This window comes from Sapajus apella, unplaced genomic scaffold (genome assembly GCF_009761245.1).
Source record: "Sapajus apella isolate SASKATOON/1434 unplaced genomic scaffold, GSC_monkey_1.0 scaffold55, whole genome shotgun sequence".
Lineage (NCBI taxonomy): Eukaryota > Metazoa > Chordata > Mammalia > Primates > Cebidae > Sapajus > Sapajus apella.
The window spans coordinates 11995292-12022013 of NW_022436995.1; the positions used below are offsets into that span (position 1 = coordinate 11995292).

The 26722-nt window shown below is 43.6% G+C and overlaps 1 protein-coding gene across 1 annotated transcript in view; it reads left to right on the plus strand.

The window, feature by feature from the left end:
• Positions 1-26722, plus strand: part of THSD4 (thrombospondin type 1 domain containing 4) — a 661199-nt gene that overhangs the window by 109384 nt on the left and 525093 nt on the right. The window contains exon 5 of the mRNA XM_032244849.1: positions 15682-16129. Within this exon, the coding sequence (XP_032100740.1) occupies positions 15682-16129 (448 nt within the window). The remainder of the gene's footprint in view (positions 1-15681; positions 16130-26722) is intronic.

Below are 26722 nucleotides of genomic sequence, written 5' to 3' on the forward strand. Positions count from 1 at the left end.
CGGTTGACCTGTATCACACATGGCCTCCCTGTTGGTTCTCAGGATAAAGTGCTCACATCCCTTAAGGGCTTTTTGGGTATTCACTTGCTTGTCAATCCATAAGCCCTTCTCTGGATGTGTAGTTCTTTTTTCTCATCTCTATTAATAAATAACAAGAGCAATGACAACTGATGTTTATCGATGGTTTCCTCTGTGTAGGTTGAATGGCTCCCTGCTCCCTCCCACTCAGTCCTCAAGGATAGCAGGCCTACTCCTGGAGCCTGTAAATGCTAACTTATTTGGGAAAAGGGTCTTTGCAGATGTGATTAAGTATCTTGAGATGGGGAGAGTATCCTGGATTATTCAGGTGAGTTCTATGTGCAATTATAAATGTCCTTATAAGAGACAAGCAGAGGGAGATATACTATGTAGGCACACAATGGGGAAGGTGATGTGAAGATAGAACAGAGGCAGATTTGAAGATATAGCTCTTGAAGACTGGAGTGCTGTAGCCACAGCCAAGGCATGCTGGCAGCTCCCAGAAGCTGGAAGAGGCCAGGAAACAGATCCTCCCCTAGAGCCTCTGAAAGGAGCATGTCCCTGCTGCCACCTTGATTTCAGCCTAGTGATGCTGATTTCGAACTTCTGGCCTCCAGAACTGTGAAAGAATGGATTTCTGTTGTTTTAAATCACCAAGTTTGCGGTACCTGGTAACAGCAGCTACAGAAACGAATGTACTGTAGGAGACTCTGAGCTAAACTTCATAGGACCCTTATGCATAAACTCTCCTTAGGGTCTCTTGTCTAACATGAGAAGAATTCTGTGCTTACAGCAACAATGTGATGAGCCCTGAGGCTCAGGGCCAGTAGGCTGCAGAGCAGGGATTTAAACCAGAGAACCTGGCTTTAAGGCCTGTCTTGTAACACTGAGTTATTCTCCCTTCCTGCTCCCCTCTATTCTCATCCTTATGCCCCAGGTCAGGCCTTGCCCCAGAGCCTGCCTTTCCCCATTTCTGGTTTAGCTTCCAAGCACACAATATATTTTATATTCCCTCCTGAATCTTTTTTCAGGCAGAATTATTTGGTCCTCCTGTGGGCCACATGGATCCAGCAGCAATGAGTTAAGATTTCCCTTTTCCTCAGTGATTGGACCACAGTTCATTGTGGGCAAGTGCTGAGAACTTTTCTTTTGTCGATTTGGGGGGAAACAATAATTTTTCCTGTTTTCCAGTAAGTCCTCATTTCAAATAGTCCATCCCTATAATCCTCTACGAATGGGAATTTGGTATTTAAAACTGTACTGTATTGCAATTGTTAAGCTCTTTAGAGAGGCTTGACCTTACTCATTCAGTCGCATTTGTTAGTATCTGTTCACACAGACTTACTAGCTTGGACAGGTTGTTCAATGTCTTTTAGACTCAGTTTCCTTATCTATAAAATAAAGTAATGGCCTACTTTGCTGTTTGCAGAGATGATTAAATGGGATTACAGCTAGTGCTTGACTTACGACCACGATTGGTTCCGACAGACCGGTCGTAACACGATTTGGTCGTAAGTTGAGTAGGCTATATGCACGCGGAGATGGTAGTGCTGCCGGAAGCTGGTCTGCACTGTGATACGCCCAGCTGGGCAACGTTTGTGCTGCCAGACGCGGAGCAGTCATGGCTAGCGATTGCGGTCCTAAAGTCGAATGGTCGTAAGTTGCATAGGTCATAAGTCGATCAATACCTGTACACACATAAAGCTTTTAGCAGGTGTTTGATACAGCATAGTCATCTACATACAGAATATATTATTTAAATACAGTTGTTCCTTTGTGTCCAGTCAGGATTGATATTAATTCCAGGACTCCCTGCAGATACCAAAATCTGAGGATGTACAAATCCCTTTTATAAAATGATATAGTATTTGCATATAACCTACACACATCCTCCAATACTTTAAATCATCCCTAAATTATATATATATATATCTAATGCAATATAAATACTATGTAAATAGTTGTACTATATTGTTTAGAGAATAATGACAAGAGAAAGGTCTATGCATGTTCAATATAAATGCAACCATCCATTTTTTTTCACAATATTTTTGATCCATAGTTGGTTGAATCCATTGATGCAGAACCTATAGATATATATGGAAGGCTGACTGTACACTCTGCTAAATATTTTTAGGGATGGATAAACTCTAGAACAGATCTCTCCTGGCTTTAATTAACTGAAGGTGACAGGCTTATACCTAAATAACTTCCTCTAATGCAAGGAAGAAGGTTATGCATCTTCTTATCATGATTGATCATTACTCTTGAGATACTTTATATTTATAATAAAGACAGAAATGAAGTGATATAGAGTAAGTGGGTATGTAGGAAGTGATATCGAAATTCAGAATGGGGAGAAACATCCAGAATATGAGAGAAATACCATTGCTTCCTTCATGGACCTTTCGCATAAAAGATGCTCAAGAAATGTAGTTGTGTTATAATCATTATTGCTGTTGTATTAATGTATTCAGCAGAATTTACTGCTGAAAATAGTTCTTCAGGTTCCTTCAACCTGCTAGGGTCAGCCTCGAGGGCAGAGGGCCCTGTTTGACAGTCCCTGGGAGAGAGGGTATAGGAGCTCTCATTTGCTTAACACCTGTTCTGGCCAGGCACGGGGCCCCACAGGTAAACTCATTTGGTCTCCTCTAACCCCATAGTCCTGGAGGGCCACTCAGGTTCAGATTACAACCCATAACAACGGACTTGACTCCTAAGAGGGCTCCTTTTAGTTACGCTGGAGAAATGAATGCATTTACTGTTCTTTCATGCGAAGCCGTCTCCACACTCCTCAGTTCCATGTTTGGCTACCTCCCCTGCAATAGCTCTCACATATCACATTGGAGGCTCTGTGACTTTAACCTTCAGGGCAGCACAGCCATCGCCGTACCTACCATTTATGGAGCATCCACTGAGAGCCAAGCCCTGTGCTAGACACTTTCCCTGAATCACTGAGTTTAATCTGTACAACAGCCAGGGGAGGTGGGCATTGTAACCTCCATTTTGCTGCTGGAGACAGGATGTGGAATGACTTGCCCACAATGATACAGGTGACAAGTGGCTGATCTGGCCTGTCTGATGGAAAACCGGGGCTCTTTCTACCATCCTATGTAATCTGTCTCTGTTGGTTTCCTGCTCTCATCACCTTCAGAGATGTCTTGCCTAGCACAAAATAGGGTAAGAAAGTCATCTTTGCTATGAGCTATCAAATATTCTCTCAGCCTTAGCGGAAAGCATCTCTTTCTTAAACTTCCACTGGTTCATTTTTTGCCTTTGTACGAATCCAAAAAGATGCCTCTTCCCCTGGTCAGATTCATCTCCTTGCTGGGAGGACATACTGGATTTCAATTCCCAGGTGTTCTTGTGCAGTGAATAACCTGCTCAACTGTAGGTGGCATCCTTGCAGCCTCTCCACCACTGATTTCTAAAATTGGTTTCCTTGAATACCCACTCACTTGTCCTTATTCCACTCCTCTGGGCCCACACTGAATATGGCACCTGAAGGTCAGTCCTGGAAACCCAGATTAGTCTGATGCAGAGCAGCACTAGTATTCACAGTACTCACTGTGGTTGACTTGTTCTTAGGGACACCTGGCTGATTTCCAAACACAATCCTAGAAGAAGAGAAGCTGCCTGATGGCAATATCTAGGGGTGTGGGTCTAAGTCATCTCTTGGGGTCATTTCCCCCAGAACACCTGAGTCTTTTATTCTTAAGTTTGCTGCTCTGTTTTATTTTGGCTGCTGGCATTAGGGGACAGCCCCATGGAACTCATGTTCTGGGAGGCTGATGGATGGGTTGCTGAGGATAGGGTTTTCTAGAGGCTTGGCTTCCTGGTGCAAAAAAGGGCCTTTAACCTCTGAGTTGCTCCAAAATCACCTTTCTGCTTCCTCTGCCTAGGTGGCTTGCCTCCTGACTCCTGGAAGAGCTCCTGAATCCATCTGTGAAAAGACCTCTTTCTTTTCACTTGATTAGAACACATCTGTCATTTCTCCCTGTGGCTGTTCCCCGCACCCATAAGCCTGTGGGATCCTTCTTTCCTAATGGCTCAGAGCAAACCTGTCAGCATCAGCTCTGGTCTCTAAACTCAGATCTTCAGCACATCCTGGGGAGCTGCAGCAGCAGATCTGGTCAAACCTGCAGGTAACATATGTGACACTGTCTGCCACACAGTAGGCGACCAGGGAAGCTTTTGTTTTCATCATCTTAATTTTTATTTCCCTAAGTGGTCAGAGTTTTGCCTCTTATCTTCTGTAGACACCAGATAATGTATTCCCCAGAACAGCCCTGGCAGGAATTTCAGTCTTAGAACTTCTAAGAAGACATCTGCACTCAACCTAAACCATTTGCTCACAGCCTCTTTGAACTTAGCACATGATATCCTTTCTCCCTTTGGCAGGTGATCCTAATGGAACAGGATGAGTTTTAGGAAAACAGGGCTCTCTTTCCAGCCTGAGGCTGCACACTCCCTTCTGCCCAGCTTGCCTTGGCTCAAGTGGCTCCTTGGTGAACACACACATTTCTGGTCCTCAGCTGCTGCTCCCTCCCATTTTTCCTCATTTTAATTTGGGCTCTCCGGTCACTCTAGGTAGCCACTGGCTACTGATCTAATTTTCCTAGCTCCCTTTAATTCCCACCCAGATGTGTGGGGCTTCCTTGACTTCCTGCGTATGGGAACTCCTAGCCTTTTTGTCTCTATGAATTAATCCGAAGCAATAGCCTTTATTGACCCATTGGTTAGACATGCTGAGCAACTAGGCTCTGGGCCCACCCATATGTCATTCAGCATCCATTCCCAGGGTGCCTCTGTGTCAGACTCGGAGCTAGTCTCAGGGATCATCCACACACCAATAAGAAACAGGGAGCCTAGCCCTGGAGAAATGAAACTTACCAATACAGTGTTAATGTGGCAAAGGGGTGCACAGGCTGCCCCCAAGAATACTAACAGTGGGGAAAGCACATGGGGTGGCTAATGCTTATGCTGGACACAGAAGTACAGAAATAGGTAGGGTGGAGTTCCAGGAGGGAGTCTTGTAGCATAAGAGCCCCATGTATTTGGGAAATGGTGAGTCATTAGTGATGGTTGGGAAGGGCAGGATACAGGGGAAGGGAGATGAAGACTGGAGTTGAATCTGGGAAGACAGACTGAAACCAGATGACGAAGGGTGGAATGTGACATCAAACCAAATGTGCCTTAAAACTGTCTAGGCTTGAACTTTCTTTTCTTTTTTTTCTTTTTTTTTTTTGACATGGAGTCTCGCTCTGTTGCCTAGGCTGGAGTGCAGTGGCACGATCTTGGCTCACTGCAACCTCCGCCTCCTGGATTCAAGTGATTCTCCTGCCTCAGCCTCCTGATAGCTGGGATTACAGGTGCATGCCACCACATTTAGCTAATTTTTTTATTTTTAGTAGAGATGGGGTTTCACCATGTTGATCAGGCTGGTCTCAAACTCCTGACCTCGTGATCCACCCGCCTCAGCCTTTGAAACTGCTGGGATGACAGGCATGAGCCACCACACTCTAGAACTTTATTATCTAGGCAGAGATGAGTGATGTGAGTCTTTTAAATAGAGTAATGACCAGGGCTGTGCTTAGAAAGACAAATCCAGTGGAGAGGGAAGTCAGAAGTGTGTGATGTTCCTTACTTGGGTACCTGACGGATGGGGATGCTGTTAGCCACACTGGGAATATGCACTGGGGTGTTTGTCATTATTGAAAAGATTGGACTGGACATCATAGCGTCATTGCTCTTCTTCCCATAGGCTATGAGATCTGAGCATATTCAGACTCTAAGAAGCTTCCACCTCGGCATGAGCTTGATACCAGTCTATGCTGTTCTAAAATCTATCTGGGAGTATATGACTTTTCTGTTCTTGACAGAGACAGTTCAGAGAAATATTTTGTCCCTGAACTGTTTCTGTCCCTCAAGTCTTTGGGGATTACAGTGTATTTATAAGTAGGCATTTTATGTCCAAACTGAAACGTCTGCATATTTAAGCATTAAAGTTACTGACTTGGTTTCTCTTTCTGACACTGCTTACACAGCAGTATGAAAGGGTAAGAAATGACAAATGAGTCTACTTCAACACCACCTCATTGGGTCTGCTTCCCAGGGGAAATCATTGCCCAGAGTTTCCTTTTGATCAATTCAGAAATATAATCTGTATATATGGTGTACATTTTTCATATACTGTATATATTTTTTCTTTTAAAAAACACACATGCAAATGAGAGCATGTTTAGTGCCCTCAGCTTAGTATCTTCAATGTCTTATTCTTTTTCACTTAACTATGTTTTTGAGATCTTTCTATATCAGTACATGAACAGCCACCTCATTCTTTTAAACAGTTTCATAGTACTCAAATACCTGAATGCACTATGATTTAACTAGCTCCTTATTTTCCTGTTTAAGGATACTTAGATTGCCTTTCAGATTTACAATTTATAGTCACCACTCAGGTATGCGGAACACAAGTTATTTTTGTATAACTAGATGTGGTTCGTGAGCCTCTGCTTCTATTGCTGAAGGAAAACTGCCAATTCCAGGAGACTCAGATGCTCAGACCCTTCATGTTAAATATGATCAGTTCAGGGTTTATGCTCAGCTCAGTCGGGACTCTGTCCTCGCCCTCCTCTCCTCTTCCCAGGGGGTGTGACCTGGATCCCCAGGTGAGGGGCTTCTGTTCTACCCTTGCTGTGACTGCTGCTGAAATCTCTGCATGTACCCTCCTGGTCTCATACTCTGTGTCCTCCATGAAACCACAAAGACCCTCCAGGATGGCCCACCCACTCTCAGGTGGGCCCTTCCACCTTGACACCTCCCTCCCACATCCTAGTCAGCTGCCATGTTGGACACAGGCTTCCCTGTAAAGCATGCAGGTTCCTTCTGTTCTCAGGCCCCTAAACATATCTGGGATTTCTATTGCTTCCCAGCCCAGGCCACCACATTCTGTCCTAGTCTCTGAATACTGCCTTTTGGTTCATCCCTCATCTGCCTGCTTGTCAAACTCACCTTTTTTTTTTTTTTTTGAGACAGAGTCTCACTGGAGTGCAATGGTGCGATCTTGGCTCACTGCAACCTCCGTCTCCCGGTTCAAGCAATTCTTGTGTCTCAGCCTCCCAAGAAGCTGGGTCCATAGGCATATACCCACCCTGCCCAGCTAATTTTTGTACTTTTAGTAGAGATGGGGTTTCACCAGGTTGGCCAGGCTGGTCTTGGACTCCTGACCTCGGGTGATCCACCCACTTCGGCCTCCCAAAGTGCTGGGATTACAGGTGTGAGCCACCACGCCTGGCCTGCTAAACTCTTAGTTCCCTTGCGTTCAGAATGGTCATTCCAAGGTCATAACACTTCATCATAGTCTGTAGCATAAGCTCTGCCTCTGGCTGCTGTGAGCCAGACTTTGCCTCTTGACGGACGAAGCTCAGTTTTTCAAATTTGAAGAAGCCTTTTCTCTCCTTGTACTGATCTTTGAATCTTTGCTTCTCTGGCACGATAATCTTCAGTATCATTCTAGAAGAACTGGGTGGAAAGAAGGGATGACTGAAATGCACTGGCCGGTTCCTCAGACCACTGTCCTGCTGTGGTTTCAGGCATCCTGCCAGCTCACCAGGGCTGCAGTGAGGATCCCCACACACGTCTCTGTGTGCTTGTACAAGCACGTGCAAAGGACAATTTCTAGGTGTAATTTCTGCCACCTAGTATTGTTTTCATGTCTAGAAAAACCTTTTTAAAAGATACATGTGGTCATATGATTGTATTTTGGCAAAAAGCATTTCACTTGATAGTCATTGTGAATTACATCTCCCTCCTCCCTCTCCGAGCTTAAAGTGCCACGTGGAAATGCTTTGTCTCCTTATTGCCTGGAGAAATAGAGGAGTGTCTGTCCACATTTTGGAGGCTGGCGTCGAGGCAGCCCTCAGATGCAGCATCCCCACGATGCTGGGCCAGAGTTTAACAGTATTTTAATAAGATATAATATTTCATATAACAGAAAGTAACCAGGCCCCTGTGATACTTAGTCTCCAGGAGATTTGCCCCAGTACACTAGCTTGGGAGTTTAGCCTTGATATATAGTAACAGTTCAAAGTGCAAATGTGGCATAAAGGATCTCTTTAAACCACATGGACATTATTCATTAGACGCAATAAAATCCAATGGTATCTTAGATTTTCTCCATAGAATCTAGTAAGAGGACTTAGATTCCTGCTAACTTACCAGCTTTCTCCAACAATAAATAATCTTTCATCTCTTGAGCTTCCTTCCCATCTTATGGAAGAATTTATTTCTGTTTATGTAGCAGCTCAACTTAGGTACCAAGATGCAAGGAGCAACACCTCTTTCTCTCTTTTTTTGAGACTGGGTCTCACTCTGTTGCTCAGGCTGGAGTGCAGGGACACAATCTCAGCTCACTGCCACCTCTGCCTCCTAGTTCAAGCAATTCTTGTGCCTCAGCCTCCCGAGTAGCTGGGACCACAGGTGTGCACCCCCGACACCAGGCTAATTGTTTTATTTTTCGTAGAGACAGGGTTTTACCATGTTGACCAGGCTGGTCTGGAACTTAGGGCCTTAGGCAATCTGCCCACCTCAGTCCCTGAAAGTGGTGGAGTTACAGGTGTGAGCCACCACACCGGCTGGGATACCACCTCTCTTAATGTGGTAAAACCCAGGACCTCCAAGGTTAAGCAGCACAAGGAGACTTTCCACACGAGCAGGGATGGTTGGCCTCATTGCTCAGCTGCCTTCGTGGAGTTCCACTTTCCCCTGGGGCTCTCGGGATCCACTCCTCCAGTTCCTCAAGGGCAGTCCCAGGGGCTGTTGCTCTGTGGGATGCCGTGGCCCATGTGGGGTTCATGTTAGCACAGCTGAGAGAGGCAGGGCTCCTCAAAGGGAGTTGACTGAACTCTAGGAGAAAACAAGATGGAAATAAATACGGAGAGCATAAGAAACACAAACACCCTGCTCTGGAGGGTGGGGCTCTCATCTGCCCACTCCCCTCTCTCCTGGAAACTGAGAGGTAGGAAGCCACCCTCTAGCTGCAGGCTGCTGACAGTCTTGCCCGAGTGGCTTTCCAGCTCTGACAGCTCTTGACCTCTTAATTCTTCACTCCTTTTGAAAATAAAGGCTGAGTCTCAGCCCCTGCTGGGTCCTCCTCCATTCCGAGGACCTGTCTCTTCTCTAGGTGTTTGATACCAGAAATGCTCTCACACAGTAGACGGGACATTTTTTCCTACATAGAGAGAGGTGGCTTGTCCTCAGGGCCACGATAGTTTAACAGTCTTTTGATAAGATATAACATTTCATATAACAGAAATTAAACAGGCACGATAATGCTGAGGGGAGATTTTTCTCCCTTTGGCAGTAGTGGTTTGAGCCATTCGTTTGTTATTTCAGCTTTTCTAGGGTCAATTACTGAGCACCTATTATGTGCTAGTCATTGTAGGAGGTCATAGGGATATAAGACAGATAAGACAGGAGCCTGCATCCTGATAAACTAAGGTAGGTGTGCAAAGAGTAAGCACAATGAAAGATTGTGCTGTGACAGTTTTATGAGGCCCAGTGGAAGGACAAAAGAGAAGGACATCCATCGATTCTGTGAAGGATGGGGCTGGAGGGGGGTTTGGACCAGGAAAAATTTCATTGACAACAAAATGCTTCAGCTGAGTCCTGAAGGGTGACTAGGTCCTGTTTTGGGAAACAGTGCTGGAGAGAGCAGCTGAGGAGGAGGAAACAGCATAGGTCAAAGCATGGAGAATAAAGTCCCTTGGCCTATTGAGGAGCTGCAAGGAACGTGGTGTGGGATGGTCCATGCAGGGCCAGGGCTGACAAGAGATGCCGCAGGAGCCATGCTGTACAGGTTGAGTGGGTAAGCCAAGGAGTTTGGATGGAATGCAGAGAGAAGGGTGAATGGAAGTGTCAGCGATCTTCAGGGGATGGTGGTACCTGGGAGTGAGACAGAGCAGCAGTTCTCACTGTGGCCCACAGACCAAGAGCATCAGCATCACCTGAGAACTTGTTAGAAATGCAGATTGTCAGTCCCTGGCCTAGACCCCTTGAATCAGCATTTCTGCAGGTGGGGCTGAACAATCTCTTGTAACAAGTCTTCCAGGTGAGTCTGATGCTTGTTCAAGTTTAAGGACTACTGAGATAGAGAATATGGGAAGAACTAGAGGGGCATCAGTTTTGTGGAGTTAAGATGGTCAGTCCAGGCTTGAGTGTGTTGACTTCGAAGTAACACTTGGAACTATTGAAATGCAGTCCCGGGACCCACCGCACTGGCTTCACCTGGGAACTTGTTACAAACTCGGAACCAGAGGCCTGTCCCAGATCCACCGAAGCAGAAGCCGGATTTTGATGAGACCTCCAGGCGGTTTATGTCCACTTTTCAGGCTCTAGTCTGGAGGTTAACTAGGGTTGATGCTCAGGAGAGGGATCTCAGCAGGAAATAGAAAGGTGGGAGTTGTCAGTTCCAGGTGATGATTGCAGGTGACACATTTCCAGGGTGACTGTGTAGGGAGGGAGACTGGAAGAGGTGACTTTGCTTGAGTCATCATGCTGACTGCTTAGCATTAACTTTGCAGAGCTGTGGAAGATCATGCGTAACGAGCCCTGGATGGCAGCCAGCCTGTTGTAAGGAAAACATGCTACTTGCAGCCATTATTGTAACAACTATTAAAGCAACAGCAATTTTCCCAGACACCCACTGGATGAACTGTGCCTGGAACCTGGTCTTAGAACCCTTACTGTCCAGTGTCACATTCTTCTCACAGAGCCCTACTTTATGGTGAGGGGATGGGGCGTTCCACTTACTTACGTTGCCAGGGCTGGAAATGTGAACAAGTAGAAAAAAAAATCACACATGTTGCTCAATAGACGCTCATAGAAGTTCTCAATAAAGGTGTGTTAAATATTGTTGAAACAAATGATTAAAAATTGCTTTTAGATTAAAAAATGCATTCCTATCAGTAACTTCAATTTGACTTTATAACATCTTTGTAAGTAAACATGCTTTCATTAAAAAAATGACAACTTTATTGAGATATAACTTACCATAAAATTCATCATTTAAAAATACTATATAACTCAATAATTGGTATATTTCAAGGTTGTGTGACTATCACAACGATCTAAATGCAGAACATTTTCATCATCCTAGAAGGAAACGTCATCCCTCTAGCAGTCACTCCCTTTCCCTGCCTCTCCCCAACCCCTGGAAACCACTCTCTGTCTCTGTGGATTTCCCTATTCTTGACATTTTATAGAAATGGAATCATGTGTGTCTGGCTTCTTTCACTTAGTAAGTTTTGCGGATTTATCTATGTTACAGTATATATCAGCACTTCACCTTTCATATGGCTGAATAATAATCTACTCTATGGATATACCAATGTTTTATTTATCTACACCTCAGTTGATAAGCATGTGGGTTGTTTCTGCCTTTTGGCTATTGTGAATAATGTCGCTATGAATATTCATGTGTAAGTTTATATATAAATGTATGTTTTCATTTCTCTTGGGTGTGTACCTTGGCCTGGAATTGTTAGGTCATGTGGTAACACTACATTTAATCTTTTGAGGAGCTTACAGATAGTTTTCCAAAATGACTACACCATTTTACATTCCCACTAGGAATGTATGAGGTTTCCGATTTTTCTTTCCCAGCACGTATTATCCGTCTTTTTGAGTGTAGTCATTCTAGTGAATGTTAAATGGTCATACTCTCATTTTACAGGTAAGAAAACTGAAGGTGCATTATTTGCCAAAGTTGGTAGAGCTACTAAATAGCCAAACTAGAGCTTTTCTTACGGAAAGGCAAATGTTTGATGCATACTCTGTGTGAGGCATTACGTCTTTTGCTCTTAAGTTGTTTAATCTTTACAACTATCTGTATCAAAGGTACTATTATTGTGTTTATTTATAAATGAGTACAAGGCCAGGACTAGGCTTGGAGTGCAGCTAGAGAGGTACTTAGGGCACAACATTTAAGGAGACATTACTCTCAGATTCCGACCAGCACTTCCACGATTCTGACGGTATCTCCTTAAATATTGCATGCTAGGTGCTTCACTGACCTCATCTTAATCCTGGTCCTATTTGAAGAAACTGAGCCATACGAAGATTGGGGTAACTTACGCAAAGTTTCCAAACTAGAAAGTAGCAGAGCTGGTATTCAGACTCCAGAAAACTGGCCTCTGGGTCCATGCCATGAACCACTAGCCTGCACTGACTCCCAAGTCTCTGATCTGCAAACTGTGCCTTTTCCATTTCTGTCTCAAGACATAACTTTCAGAAATTAGCCAGTGCTTTGGCAAGTGGAACACCCAAAGTAAAATTCGAGAGATGGGTTTTGGGGAGACTAAGCAGAACTACTCAACAGCCCCCACCCCCTCTACCCCAGGCACCTACCACATGATTCTCCTGGAGGGGTCAACTGGCCACACATATTCCCTTGCCACATCTGTACTTATTATCACAGCTCTGCATAAATCTGCCCAGTTCCATGGAGGCCCCCCTGCAAGCGGCCAGATGGACTCTGTCCTGTTGGAGAAGAGGCCATTCAGACCTGTCAGGATTATTAGCTCTGACCAGCTGCAAGGAAAACAAACGTTCTCCTGGCCAAGCCAGAATGAATCTGCCACTTGTCCAAATGTTCTGAGTCAAATACTTGGAAATCAGATCTCTCATAAACACACCCTATTTGGTTGCTCATTCTCTTTGGTCTTTTAGAATTAACTGGTCATTTGCATTCATCTCCTCACCTTTCCAATGATGTTGCTGTGTCCGTGGGTTTTGAATGGTTCTTCAGTTTAAGCAGAGCCTTCCACAAGGCAATATGAATACAAAAATATACATTGGTGCTTGTATATGTTACACCCCTCAGGAGTGATGGCAGCCTTTGGGAAGATGCTTGCACAAGTCATCAGCTGACAGCAGGTTCTTCTGCTCCCCATGAGGAAGCCCAAGTCAGTCTTGGTTCATCAGTGCTCCCTGAGTGAGCTACAGCAGGGCAGCCTGTCCCAGGCCAGCAGATCTTTTGTATCTGCCTCAAACTCAGAGGTTTTCGGTTTGAATTTCATTGCCATTTTTCTCTATTAAAAATGATAATTTGCAGTATTGAATTTTCACCCTTTTGTTTGGAATTTCTATTTTATTCTATGACTGATTCTCAAAGCTGTGGGTCTGTGGACCAGCAGCATTAGAATCTCCCAGGAGCTTATTGGAATTGCAGACTCTCAGGCCCCACCCTAGAGGTCCTAGATCCATAATTTTCAGCATAACATGATCCCAGGTGATGCCTGTGAACACTCATGTTTGAGAAGTGCTACTCCACATGTCCATTTCTCTGTTCCCTTCAGCTAGGGTCTCCATCCAGTACTTACTTTGAGGCTAGTACTTTTGGTAGACTTTCAGATCTTAAAAAAGCACACACATACACAGAAATTCTTTCCTTTCCCTTTGCATGATGTCATTCATTTTACCTGGCCTGCCATAAGAAAGAAACAGGCAAATTACATCCAAGTTTTATATACATATATATATGTGACTAACTTCTTAATTGCATCTCTTAAAGCCCCCATCATTAACAGAGTCCCAAGTGTTGCCAAGATTAATTGAGAAAGACCTAAATGCAAAATAAACACTGTGGCGTGATTTAATTCCCTATCAGCTAAGAATGAAGGCACAATTAGTAATAAAGATGTTAATAATTAGTTGTGGTCTATTAAATTTTATATTCAGTGATTATGTGGAGAGTGAAGAAAGAATTTTCTCATGAGGGCAGAAATCAATGTTTCACCTTGATTGCTATTTTAATGTGCTTATTTTAATGGGGCCATCCTGTAGAAACCCTTGGGCACATTTCCAATTTTACGTAAATGTAGAATTAATTACTATGGAAGCATATAATTTTAGAGTTGGAGCGACCTTGGCGGTCATTTAATCCAGCTCAGTCATCTTACAAGTAGTAAGAGTTAGTTGACTGACTTAAGTCTTTCCACAGAGATTTGGAACCTGTGCTGCTCAACTCTAACGCCATTGAAGGTGAAACCTTTTCACATCCCTCCAGACAGAAGTGCTTTTCCTTGCTTCAGAATTCCCCAAAGTAACATTTATTGTATGCGGCTCTTACCCCACCCTGCGTTGTGATCTAGGTACTTTCAGTTGTAAGGTTGGGGTCTTGAAAACTATGGATGATTAATTTTTTTCCTTTTTTGAGATGGAGTTTCACTCTTGTTGCCCAGGCTGGAGTACAATGGCGCGATCTCAGCTCACTGCAACCTCCACCTCCTGGGTTCAAGTGATTCTCCTGCCTCAGCCTCCTGAGTAGCTGGGATTACAGGCATGTGCCACCACATCCGGCTAATTTTTGTATTTTTAGTAGAGATGAGATTTCTCCATGTTGGTCAGGCTGGTCTAGAACACCTGACCTCAGGTGATCCACCCGCCTCGGCCTCCCAAAGTGCTGGGATTACAGGTGTGAGCCACCGTGCCCAGCCTATGGATGATTAATTTTTATATTTCTTTATCATTGCTAGCTCTGTGTATTGCATACAGTAGTTGCATAATAAATGTACATGCAGTGGTGTTCTGGAGCTGGTTTTTACCTGCTCACCAGAGTTCATCGTGTCTTCACGTTGGTAGCTTGATATCAGCCGTGGTGGAAGTATGTACACCATAGGAGTGGGCACATGCTACAAATCAGGGCTTCTACCCTGTCCTGCCCAAGCCTCCCACCACACCCCGCTCCAGGGCAGCGGGTCTTTACCAAAATCTAAAGATCTAAACCAGGCTTGCCCAACCCACAACCCTTGGGCCTCTTGTGGCCCAGGATGGCTTTGAATGTAGCCCAACACAAATTTGTAAACTTTCTTAAAACATTATGAGATTTTTTTGCAATAAATATTTTTTAGCTTATCAGCTATTGTTAGTGTTAGTGTATTTTATGTGAGGCCCAAGACAGTTCTTCTTCTTCCACTGTGGCCCAGGGAAGCCAAAAGTTTGGATACCCCAATCTAAACCAATGTAAAGATGGCCATTTACCCATCGCTTAGCATGGGCTGCTTCAAGAGTGATGGAGGAGCCAAGTGCTTAATGCCCTTGAAGATTTTCAGGATTAAACTCAGTGCAAGTCAGTCCTTGGGAATTGCACTAGAATTTGGTTGCAGTCCCAACCAAATTCTGCTACCAAATTCTAGGTTCCACTACCTAGAAAAGCTCTTGGAGTATGAACGGTAAAGGGACAGGGTCTGAACTACTACAGCTCGTTGAATGGGGTCTGAAATACTACAGCTAGCAAAAATCTATATTTAGCCACTTCAGTGATTCCCAGTGACCTACAAAAATGCCCAGACTTTGCATAAAAATTACACAATGACCACGGTTTACTGTTCTAACCTCATTTCCAGCCACTCGCATCATCCACTGTTCATCCTCCGTTGATTCCCTCCTTCATCTACTTTCCAGCCTCTGTGGAGTCTCCATTTCAGCCTCCATGATGGTCCCTTCTTCTAAAATGCACCCCCCTACCTCCCAGTCCTACCATAGACCCTTTCCCAAGCTTCCGTTCCTGCCTGGTCCTCTCTACCATGGACCAGAGCTTCCGAGTTAATGTGAAAATTCATGCAACTCTTATCATCTCTTCTCTTGTCTATCTCTCTTTAGGAGCAGGACCCGAGGTCCCATTGGCCCTGGCAAGTACGGCTATGGTAAGGCTCCATATATCTTACCACTGCAGACAGACACTGCACACATGCCACAGAGGCTCCGGAGACAGAAGCCCTCATCCCGGCACTCCAGGTCCCAGGGGGCATCATCTGCTAGGCTTGGCTACAGCTCACCAGCCCACCCGGTCCCCCAACATGGGCCTTTGTACCAAAGTGACAGTGGCCCTCGCTCTGGACTGCAGGCTGCGGAGGACCCCATCTACCAGCTGCCTTTGACCCATGATCAAGGCTTCCAGGCAGCTTCAAGTCTCTTTCACAGCCCGGAAACAAGCAACAACCATGGTGTGGGGACCCACGGGGCAGCTCAGAGCTTCTCTCAGCCTGCCCGATCTACAGCAATCTCATGCATTGGGGCCTATCGGCAGTACAAGCTGTGCAACACCAACGTGAGTACACACAACCTGTACTGGGCCTGGAAACGGCTGCCACTCTTCTTTCTGTCCTTTAGCACTAAGCATGGTGAAGACAGCAAGGGTATGGTGTCTGGGCCATGTTAACACACCTTTTAATCTTCCTTCTTTCTCTTTTCTTTCCATGTATTCTCCATTCTCCCCGCAAATTATTTTTTTAAAGTTATTGCTTTAGTAACTTACACATTGCTGCTTGAATTGCTTATTGACAATCGCCTAATGGTGGTTTAATTATTAATGGCTATTGCTGCCGCAAATTCTCAGTGACTCATAATATTTATTCTTTGCTCAAGTGCAATATGTAAGTTTCCCAGAGGTTCTCAGTTCTTCCAGGTGTAAACACTAGGGATTGTAACATGAAGCAGTCTGAGAATGAAGTTGTGAAGAGTCTTCGCCCCCCCCCTTTTTTTTTTTTTTTTTTTTTTTTTGAGGTGGAGTCTTGCAGTGTAGCCCCAGCTGGAGTGCAGTGCTCTGCTGTGATCTCGGCTCACTGCAACTGCTGCCTCCCAGGTCCCAGTTCAAGCAATACTCCTGCCTCAGCCTCCCGAGTAGCTGGGATTACAGGTGTGTACTACCATGCCCAGCTAATTTTTGTATTTTTAGTAGAGACAGGGTTTCACCATGTTGGCCAGGCTGATCCTGAACTCCTGACCTCATGATCCTCCTGCCTCAGCCTCCCAAAGTGCTGGGATTACAGGTATGACCCACTGTGCCTGGCCCAGTCTTCACCTCTTAGGGAAGGAGCTGGGAGAGCTGGGGTAAATAGAAGGCACACATAGGCCTCTGGGCACCAGTAAGTTACTAACTGTTGTGGAAGCATTTTGTTGTTTCAAGGGCCTGTATAGCTGTACTCATACATATATACATATAGGATATCCACTTTGGATATCAGTTCAATAAATATTTGTTGATTTCATATTCATTCATTTAAATAATATCTACCACTGTTTAAAACACATAAGCCAGGCCTTGTGCTCAGCCCTTTTTCTAAAAACTTACTGTTTCATCTTCTCCTTAACCATGAGTTTGCTATTCTCTTCATTTTATAGTCGCAAAGAGAGGTAAAATAACTTGCTGAAGATACCGTAACTAATGAGTAGTAGAACAAACTATCAATGTTATCTGTATATGGTGATAAAATGAATTTTTAAAAATATCAGTTTAAAGACTGTGGATTAAAGAGAAAGGAATGAGAGGATGTTAAGAGGTTAAATTTCTGAGCTGCTCTATTTTTCATTAATAATTTAATCTGCCTTAATACTCTGTTGCTGGGTAACAGGACAGCTGTTATATATTAGCTTCAATTTCCTCATTAAAAATATATTTCCTGCTATAGAGTCCGTAGAAATGACTTAATTTGTGATCTTAATAATTTCACTGAATGACTGGGTGGCTTTTTAGCTTATTCTTCCACTGTCAGACTTCAGGAATTATTAATTTTCAAAAGCAGGAATTTTTCTAAAGCCATTGCTGATCAGTCAAACAATAAGTCTTCAATGAGCATCATTGCTTGTCTTGTAACAGAGTAGGTGTCATGGAAAATAATGAGAAAAGTCATGTTATCTGCCTCCTAGCATTGTTTTGAAGATCAAATGAGGTGATGGTAGGAAAGTGCTTTGTAAATTAAAAAGTAAAGAATTGCTTGGTTTCATGATCAGACATGCCCTTGTTCCTAAATATCTATTGCTATCCTTTTAAAACGAATTGATTTGTAATATAGAACACATTCTCCCATTGACTAGTTTATCTCTTCATTTTGAAGACCAGACAAACCATAGAGAGAAAGTAAACGAGAGGGTATTTGGCATCTGTGTGGAGTTCATGCCCACTTAGCATTCCTTGCATTGAATTTACGTTTGTAAAGCATGCCCCTTTTGCCAGACCAGTGCTGCTCACAGCAGGGTCATTCTCCCCATGTAGAAGCTGTGGCTTCCCTGGGTGCTGGGGTATGGCACCACTGAGGAGACTGAATTGCAAGGAATCTTAGAAACTTCTTGTGGGGTCTTGGTGTCTGTCATCTGGCATTTTGGAAGTAGGCAAAGTAAAGCCTCCAATCCAGCCCAAAGAAGTGCATGTTGACACAGGATTGTATAGGTGGAGTTCCTTTCTCTTCTCTGTGACATGTGCACAGTGTCCTCCCCAGTGTACCCCTCTGTCCCAAGGCCACATCCTGCTTATCTTTGTTGAGAGATGTCATTCCTTAGAGGTTCCATGCTTGCATATCTTTTTTTTTCATAAGCCCATGGCTTCTTGTGACTTGGGCCACACCCCCATGATCTCTTTAAAGCTCCCTCTGTCAGAGGTTCCCCAAGACCACTCTTGGGTTTGATGGTTTCCTAGGAGGACTCATAAGACTCAGCATATCGTCACACTCGCAGTTACGACTTATTATAGCCAAAGGGTTGAATAAATAAAGCAAAATCACTAAAGGAAAGGCACATAAGGCCAAGGGCATAGGAACCCAGACATGAGCTCTCCAGAATCACAATGGAGCCACATAGGAGTTGCTTAATTCTTCTACAATGACTTGTTATAACATGTGTAAAAGCCGTCTACCAGAGAAGCCCTCCCTGTGCCGAGGGTTTTTACTAAGGGCTGGTCACATAGGCACCCTCTGCCTGCTACATATCAACATTCCAGACTCCCAAAAAGAAAGCAGGTGTTTAGCGTAAGCTATATTTAGGCACAGTGAGCCACTCCTATCATTTAGGGAATGGTGGAAACTGCCCTGAGATCCAAGTTCCCAGATGCCAGCCACGGATTATCTTTGCAAACAGGCATTTCTGAGGAAAGCAGTCTCAGTTCAGCTATATTGTCTTTTTATATGTACTCCCCAGATGGACCCATGTGTCCCAGCATCTCAGCATCAGTGACCTCTGTAAACATTTCTCTCTCCTCCCCAATGTCCAGCATCAAGAGAGGACACGAATGCCCCAATTATGTAGGTATTCCTACTCCAAGAAGAAAAGCTATACAGATGCCAAGCTTTGATATGGAAGAGCTGAGTTTCCTTGGGCAAGTCACTTAACACCCTGAGGACCATCTATAGGGTTTATGTCAGGTTCTGACAAGATGGAGTGTAGAAGAGCTGGCATGGTGGTGGCACATGGAAGGCATGGTGCTGACACATTGTTAGGAAATAAACATGTCTGGCATACCCCCCTTAATACAGGAATGGAGTAAGGTCTCCCCATATCTGAACATATTCCAGAGTCTCAACAGTAACTGAAGAAATACATGGATGAAATGATCAGACCTTTTCAGAGTCATCCTCAGTCCCATGTTAGCTGGGATTAAGGCTCCTTTCCCTTTACCCAGTGACAAAACAAGGTTGCCAAGAGACCCAACAATTCAGCTGTGATTTAGTTTCAGTGTGATCACCTGTGGGTCATGGTGACTTTAAAATGATAAGAGTGGAATTATAGGTAACCAACTTCATAACAGTGAATTCTTTACATCTTCTGAAATGCATGTTTAATGTTAAGACCTATCTTACGGTGTGATCTAGGAATTTTAAGCTTTCCAGCATGTCTCTGAGATTGTTTAATTCATATAAGAGTTCTGAATGTAGACTTTAAAGATAAGGAAGTATTATTATTTTGCCTACAATGTGCATGAGGAAGTTAAGGTACAGATTGAGGATCTGTGGTCTTTTCAAGCACCAATCTCAAACATCTACTAGTGCAACAGTCTCCTTCAGCCAGACTGTATACGGTGAATGCAAGACTCAGTCTGGTCCAAAGCGTTTTTTTTTTTTTTTTTTTTTTTTGATATTGAGTTTTGCTCTGTTGCCCAGGCTGGAGTGCAATGGCGTGATCTCAGCTCACTACAACCTCCACCTCCTGGGTTCAAGCCATTTTCCCACCTCAGCTTCCCAAGTAGCTGGAATTAAAGGTGCATGCCACTGTGCCTGGATAATTTTTGTATTTTTAGTACAGATGGGGTTTCACCATGTTGGCCAGGCTGGTCTCCAACTCCTGACCTCAGGTAATCTGCCCACCTTGGCTTCCCAAAGTGCTGCATGAGCCACATATTACAGGCATGAGCCACAGCACCCGGTCTTGTTTTTGTTTGTTTGTTTTTTTGTTTGTTTTTGAGACAGAGTCTCTGTCTGTTGCCCAGGCTGGGGTGCAGTGGCACAAAGTCTTTTAAACACTCCCAAGAGAAAGCTTTCGCTTGCTGTCCGTAAGCATAACGTTGACGTTGATTGCGTGGGGTGAGGTGTTAGGCTGTGGTTGGGACACTGAGATGAGAGCAGGCTCTTGCTTTATGCAGCTCAAGTCCGGTAAGAGGGACAGACTCATCAAAAGGCACTAACAATGCAGGTCATATATGCCACTGCACATGCCACACAGGTCCTTTCAAATCCCCCTTTAGTGTAAATTAACCTGGCTTGAGTGGAGTTAGAGTGCAGATTATCCAGGCAAGGGCGGGTATTTTAGGAAGAGCAAGTGACAGGGGTCCTAGAGGCCCTTTGCAGTCCTGTAAGAGCTGAGGGGCAAGAAGGAGGCACTTAAAGACCTCTTGGTGGAATCAGATGTATTTCCATTGAATGAAGGCTTTATCTGCAAGTTTGTCTTCAGCAGTGAAGGGGCAACACAGGGAGGAAGCCATGATTTATCCGCAGCCCTGCACTTTCTCGATGATGGCTAAAAGTAATAGGAACTCAAGGAACAGAGTAAACAGTAAAATTTCTTCTTCATGGAAGCTCATTGAAGCCCAAGACTTGATAGCTAGAGTTTTTATAGGGATTGCAACAGAGGAAAGAGAAATCAAACCTCAATTTCTCTGGCTCCTGAGAGGATGCAGTTGAAAAAAATAAAATCACTTTTCTGGCCAGCCTTGGCTTGGCTTGATTGGCTCATGACTGTAATCCCAGCTCTGTGGGAGGCCCTGGTGGGAGGATCGCTTGAGGCCAGGAGTTCAAGACCAGCCTGGGGAACATAGTGAGACCTTGTCTCTACAAAAAATTTAAAAAGCAACTGAGGTTGGTGATATGTGCCTGTGGTCCCAGCTACTCAGGAGGCTTGAGGCGGGAGGAATGGCTGAGCCCAGGAGTTGGAGGGTGCCTTGAGCTATGATCACACCACCGCATTCCAGCCTGGGGGGCAGAGCAATACCTTGTCTCTAAAACGACAACAACAAAAAAATCCTTTCTACCTTTGTCCTGGAGGCTTAGGTGTATTTCTTCCCACTTTCTCTTAGGGACTCCGAATTCAGCAGTTTCTCTTAGGCACTCTGAATCCAACACTTTCTCCCTGGAGAGGAGACTGGCTGATACTCTGACCTCTTCTGGAAGAGGGAGGCTGTAATGCAAGGCAGGGACACAATTATGAGTTTTTAAGGGGCTTTGCTGCCAAAGGAGGCATGATCTTGAGTTTTGACAGAGTGCACTTAACATTACGAGGGAGAAACTCCTGGAGCTAAAAGCAGCGATTAGCAAACATGGATGTGATGAGCTCTGGTATCAGTGACTCTCTAGTAAATTTCCCTGGGGTAGAATTGGCTTTTGACAAGGGATTTATCCATGTGGAGTTGTTTGTGCCTCAAAGTAAGTGCAAATAAGGAGAAGATGTTGGCCAAATCCCAAACTAGCTAGGCGTGCTCTTCTCAGGCAGATTCTAATTCTACTCTACCTCTAGTCTGATACTGAATGAAAGAGGAGCTAACAAACAACTTCCTGACTGCAGTTTTAAACAAAAACTTAGTAAATGGGCCAGGTAAGAACTGAGTACAGTTTTGTAAGATGTAAAGCTTGCCAGGAACCTTGAGGCCAGTTACTGGATGGACAGACTGGAGGTTTCAACATTAGTTTCTCTTATCATGAGCCTATCACCAACCTCCTCATCTAGGAAATATGTGTGAGTATCAGTGCTTTTTGCAGAATTTTTCCTTCTGTCTTCTCAGACCACTTGGAATTTCCATAGAAAATTCTCTTACTGACTTTTACATATATATATGTATATATATGTGTGTGTATATATATATATATATTTATATATATACACACACACACACAAACACACATGCACATATGTATATACATATATGTGGACCACACACATATATGTATATGTGTACATGCATACATATATGTATGTGTACGATCCACATATATGTGTATATACATGTGTGTCTATAAGTATACATATGTGTATGCACACACATATGTATACACATATATGTATACACTGATGTGTGTACATACACATATACACATATATGTATATAGGTCCTTTGAAATCCCCACACAGTGGAAATTGACCTGGCTTGCGTGGAGTTTAAGTGCAGATTATCCAGGTGAGGGAGGGTATATATATGTATACATATGTGTGTGTGTTATTCACATATATGTGTGAATTATTAGTGTATATATGTACACACACAAATATGTACACACAAGAATTGTTAACAGTTGTCATTTTTCATGATTATAAAAAGTTATACAAACAAAGAGTAAGGCATATTAGAACAACAAAGACATATATACCCTAGTCTCTCTCAAGATGTAATCACGGCCAGCGATTTTTAACTTGTAGCTCTTTGTTCATTCCCTCTATAACTCTAAGTGACGTATTACTACCCCTGCTTCTTGATACATCAACTTAAATTTTCTCCATCAACTTATTCTGGAAGATGAAGAAATTACCCCCTTTCCTTCCACTCCTGCTGATCTACACTTGCCACATTTTTGTTTTCACTTATATTCTTGGCTATATGTAGTATATTAACAATTTTTATTTTCTTGATTTTTCAACATTAGGAAAAATCAGTTAACTTCTTCCTTTGCAAGATTAAAAATGTCATGTCCAAACAATTCACTACATTCCTCTCCATGCAATATACATTTTTGTTTATGCATTTTTCTCGCGTTGGCCTGTAAGTCACTGTGGGAGGCTATTATGGCAGATTCTTCTTTGCATCCTCATTACTGTCAGCACCCGACACATGGAGTGCTGCAATGAATATTTGCCTTTGAATGGAATTGTACACCCTGCCCCAGCAGATAGCAGAGGAGAAGGAAGCCAGTCTTACTAATGTGAAACAGCCACTAGGAAATTTATGCTCCTTGAGAGAATGGGGTGGTTTTGTTTCTGTTTTTGCTTGAGACAGAGTCTCACTTTGTCGCCCAGGTTGGAGTGTGGTGGCATGAGCATAGCTCACTACAGCCTCAAACTCCTGGACTCAAGCAATCCTTCTGCTGAGGCAGAAGGATCAGCTAATTATTTTTTGTAGAAATGGGGTCTTGCTATGTTGCCCATGGTGGTCTTGAATTCCTACACTTAAGCATGCTCCCAATTTAGGCTCCCAAGTGCTGAGATCACAGGCGTGAGCCACCAGACTAAATTTTTTAATAAGTTTAATTTTGCCGTGTGCTTCCTGATTAGTTAGGGAAAAGGGCATAAAAGGGCATTCTTTTTTAGATCTTCTTATAAACTTAGAGATAGATAAATAATATAAATAGGCAGACATAAGTAAGCAGTTTTGAGATAGGCCTAGATTTGAAGGGATCCTGAATTTTTTTTTGAGACAGAGTCTTACCCTGTCACCAGGCTGGAGTGCAGTGGTACGATCTCGGCTTATTGCAACTTCCACCTCCCAGGTTCAAGCAATTCTCCCAAGTAGCTGGGACTACAGACGCATGCTACCACACCCAGCTAAGTTTTATATTTTTAGTAAGATGGGGTTTCACCGTGTTAGCCAACATGGTCTCAATCTCCTGACCTTATAATCCACCCACCTCAGCTTCCGAAAGTGCTGGGATTACAGGCGTGAGCCACCACGCCCAGTCCCCCAAATATTTAAAAATCTAAGATTCACCTGGGTGAATGGCTGGGCTTAGTGTCGTATTAAATCCTTTAGGGCTTTGATGTAAGTATTGAATGAGAGAGAAACATCTCTCTCTAGAGAACATGATGAACATCCTTTGGATGAAAAAAAGCGTTTGAGAATCAAGAAAATCTCAAATTAAAAAATATATATACAAAACCTTTCTCCAAATTCTTCAGACAAACCAATTAATTCACTGACTGGAGGATTGCTGGAAGTGGTAGGAGGTGGCAAAGGTTTTTGTGAGGTTGAGTGTGTTCTGTGTGATTTGAGAAAGGAGACAATAAGCATATTTGAAAAATGTGCCAGATACCTGGAGAGAAATTTTGACCATAGGTATATTACTCTATAGCTAGAAAACAGGCCCATTTTCCAGCTGTAGATGAGAAAGGAAGGAAGGGCATGTTTGCTCAGAACACATACCTTTCAGGCACTTAGGACTTCTGGAACTACTGAGGTCTCCACAGTGAACATTGGGTGTCTCCACTTCAGCCAACATTTATTGGTCATTACAGAGAGCTGGAAACCTTAATGTGTTACCACTTAAAAATCCCCATGAAAATCCCTGGGGCTTGGAGCCGGGAAGGTGGTATAGGGCTTGTTATTCAATTTTGGTAGTTTAGACTTTGAGAAGCTAAATGTTTTTCCCAAGGTCACAGAGCCACTTTCTCATGACAGTGCAGAGACATTTTCTAGATTTCATTTTTTTAAAGAGCTCATGACTGTGGTGATGTTAACTACATCATCTGTTGCTATGGTAGTGGGTCTTTTGATTGAATCCAGAGCAATGCAAAGGATTAAAAAAATTGCATATCTGATGCAGGCAGACTTCAAGGTCATGTTCCTGGGCACCAGTACATAGGACATGATGCTGTTCATCTCTCGGGGAGGTGAAAGTAATTAATTACCAAAAGGTAAGTGTGTGACCACTGATGGTGGCTTCTTGAGAAGTGAAGTTAGGTATAGTCAGTTGTCATTTCAGATTAACCAGGGTCACTAGAAATGTAGCCAAAGTTTCCATAATGCTATTTGTGACTCATAGCAACCCCAGGCAATTGTCTAGATGGAACTTTGGATAGGGCTCATATTGCTTTATAAGGATTCAGCTAATCACATTAAAGTATGTCTTTATTTCTCTTCCATTAAAAGTCCAGTGGAAACATCCCTCCCTCTTTTGGGTGGAAGGGAGTCATTTGAAGGGAGGTTATCTCCCAGGGACATTACTTGGCTCTAAATCTCCAGACTTTGTGGGACTCATCCTGAATGAGCCTGATCTCTATCTACATGGTTTTTCTCCTGTCTCAGTTTTCTGGCCTCAGGATTACAAGAATCTGTGCCTGTGGAAAGGTTCACAGTGCAATGTACAGACGATTACTGATAAGGTGAAGGTGACTCAGTCCATGACATCAGGAAACAACCAATTTAAAACCTAACAAATGTAAAAGGATCTGTGACCTGGAAGTTTTAACTTCAGAGAGTCTGTTAAAATGAGAGGAGATCACATCCCATTAATAGTATGACAAGTACAAACAGATGTAATCTATAAAAGAGACATGAAACAGGATTTCCCAGGCCCTGCTTGGTTTCCATCCTCACTCCTCAGCTCCCTGCTCCTTGTAGCTGGGGCCAGCCACTTCACCAAGCCTTGGGGGCTGAATCCACTTTTGGCCTCTAGACCTATCCTGACCGTAGATAAGACACAGTTAAGGCTCTCTTGTCTGAGGACCCATCACAAATTAACTTTGTTGTCTACACAGTCACAAAGGGTACCCTGGCATAGTGGTTGCTATGATGGATTCTAGATGCAGTGTCAGGATTCAAATCACGATTTCACCACTTACAAGCTCTGTGACTATATGCAGCTCATTTTTTCGTTGCTTTGGATTCCTCATCTGTAAAATGGGTATATAATAGTTATTGTGAGGATTAAATGAGCTGAATGTATGTAAATCACATAGTGGAATGTTGAACATTTAATAAATGTTCAGTAAAAGTTAGGTATCATTATCATTCATCATCATCATCATCATCACTCCAGGCTTCTGCCTTCCTTAGCTGTACCATAATGTTGCCTCAATAAGCCACTTCCACATCCGGGTCCAAGAAGCCTTGCATTTCTCTGACCGTGTCCCTCTGCCCTCCAGGAAGTAGTGCCCAGCCTCTGACTTGGCAGTTTGCCTAGCATTACATGAGACCTTGCTGGAGTCACAGACGGGTCCATGTCCATCCACCAGGACACCTTGTTACCTCCTGCTGGGCTCAGTTGACTCCTGGCAACTGCAGGTGGATCTGTTGATCACTGTGGCTCTGATGCCATGTTAAGCTCTTCTGCCTTAGGTGGGAATCAGACTACACTTAGATGTAAAGGACTTACTGGTGACCAAGGAACAGGGTATCCTGGATGACCCATTATAAGTTGGATTGGCAGATGTGTGTGGATGTAAGAGCACTGGGCATGAGTGGAGTATTAAATCATACCCTAAGATTATAAACTGCAAGAGTGCAAAGCTGGCTAAGGGCCAGTGTATTTGAAAGATCTCAATACTGTTACATTGTCACTTTTTTTTTTCTTTTTTTTTTTTGAGACAGTCTTGCTTTGTCACCCAGGCTGGAGTACTGAGGCATGATCTCAGCTCATTGCAACCTCTGCCCCCCGGGTTCAAGTGATTCTGTATTATTAGTAGAGACAGGTTTCCACCATGTTGGCCAGGCTGATCTCGAACTCCTGACCTCAGATAA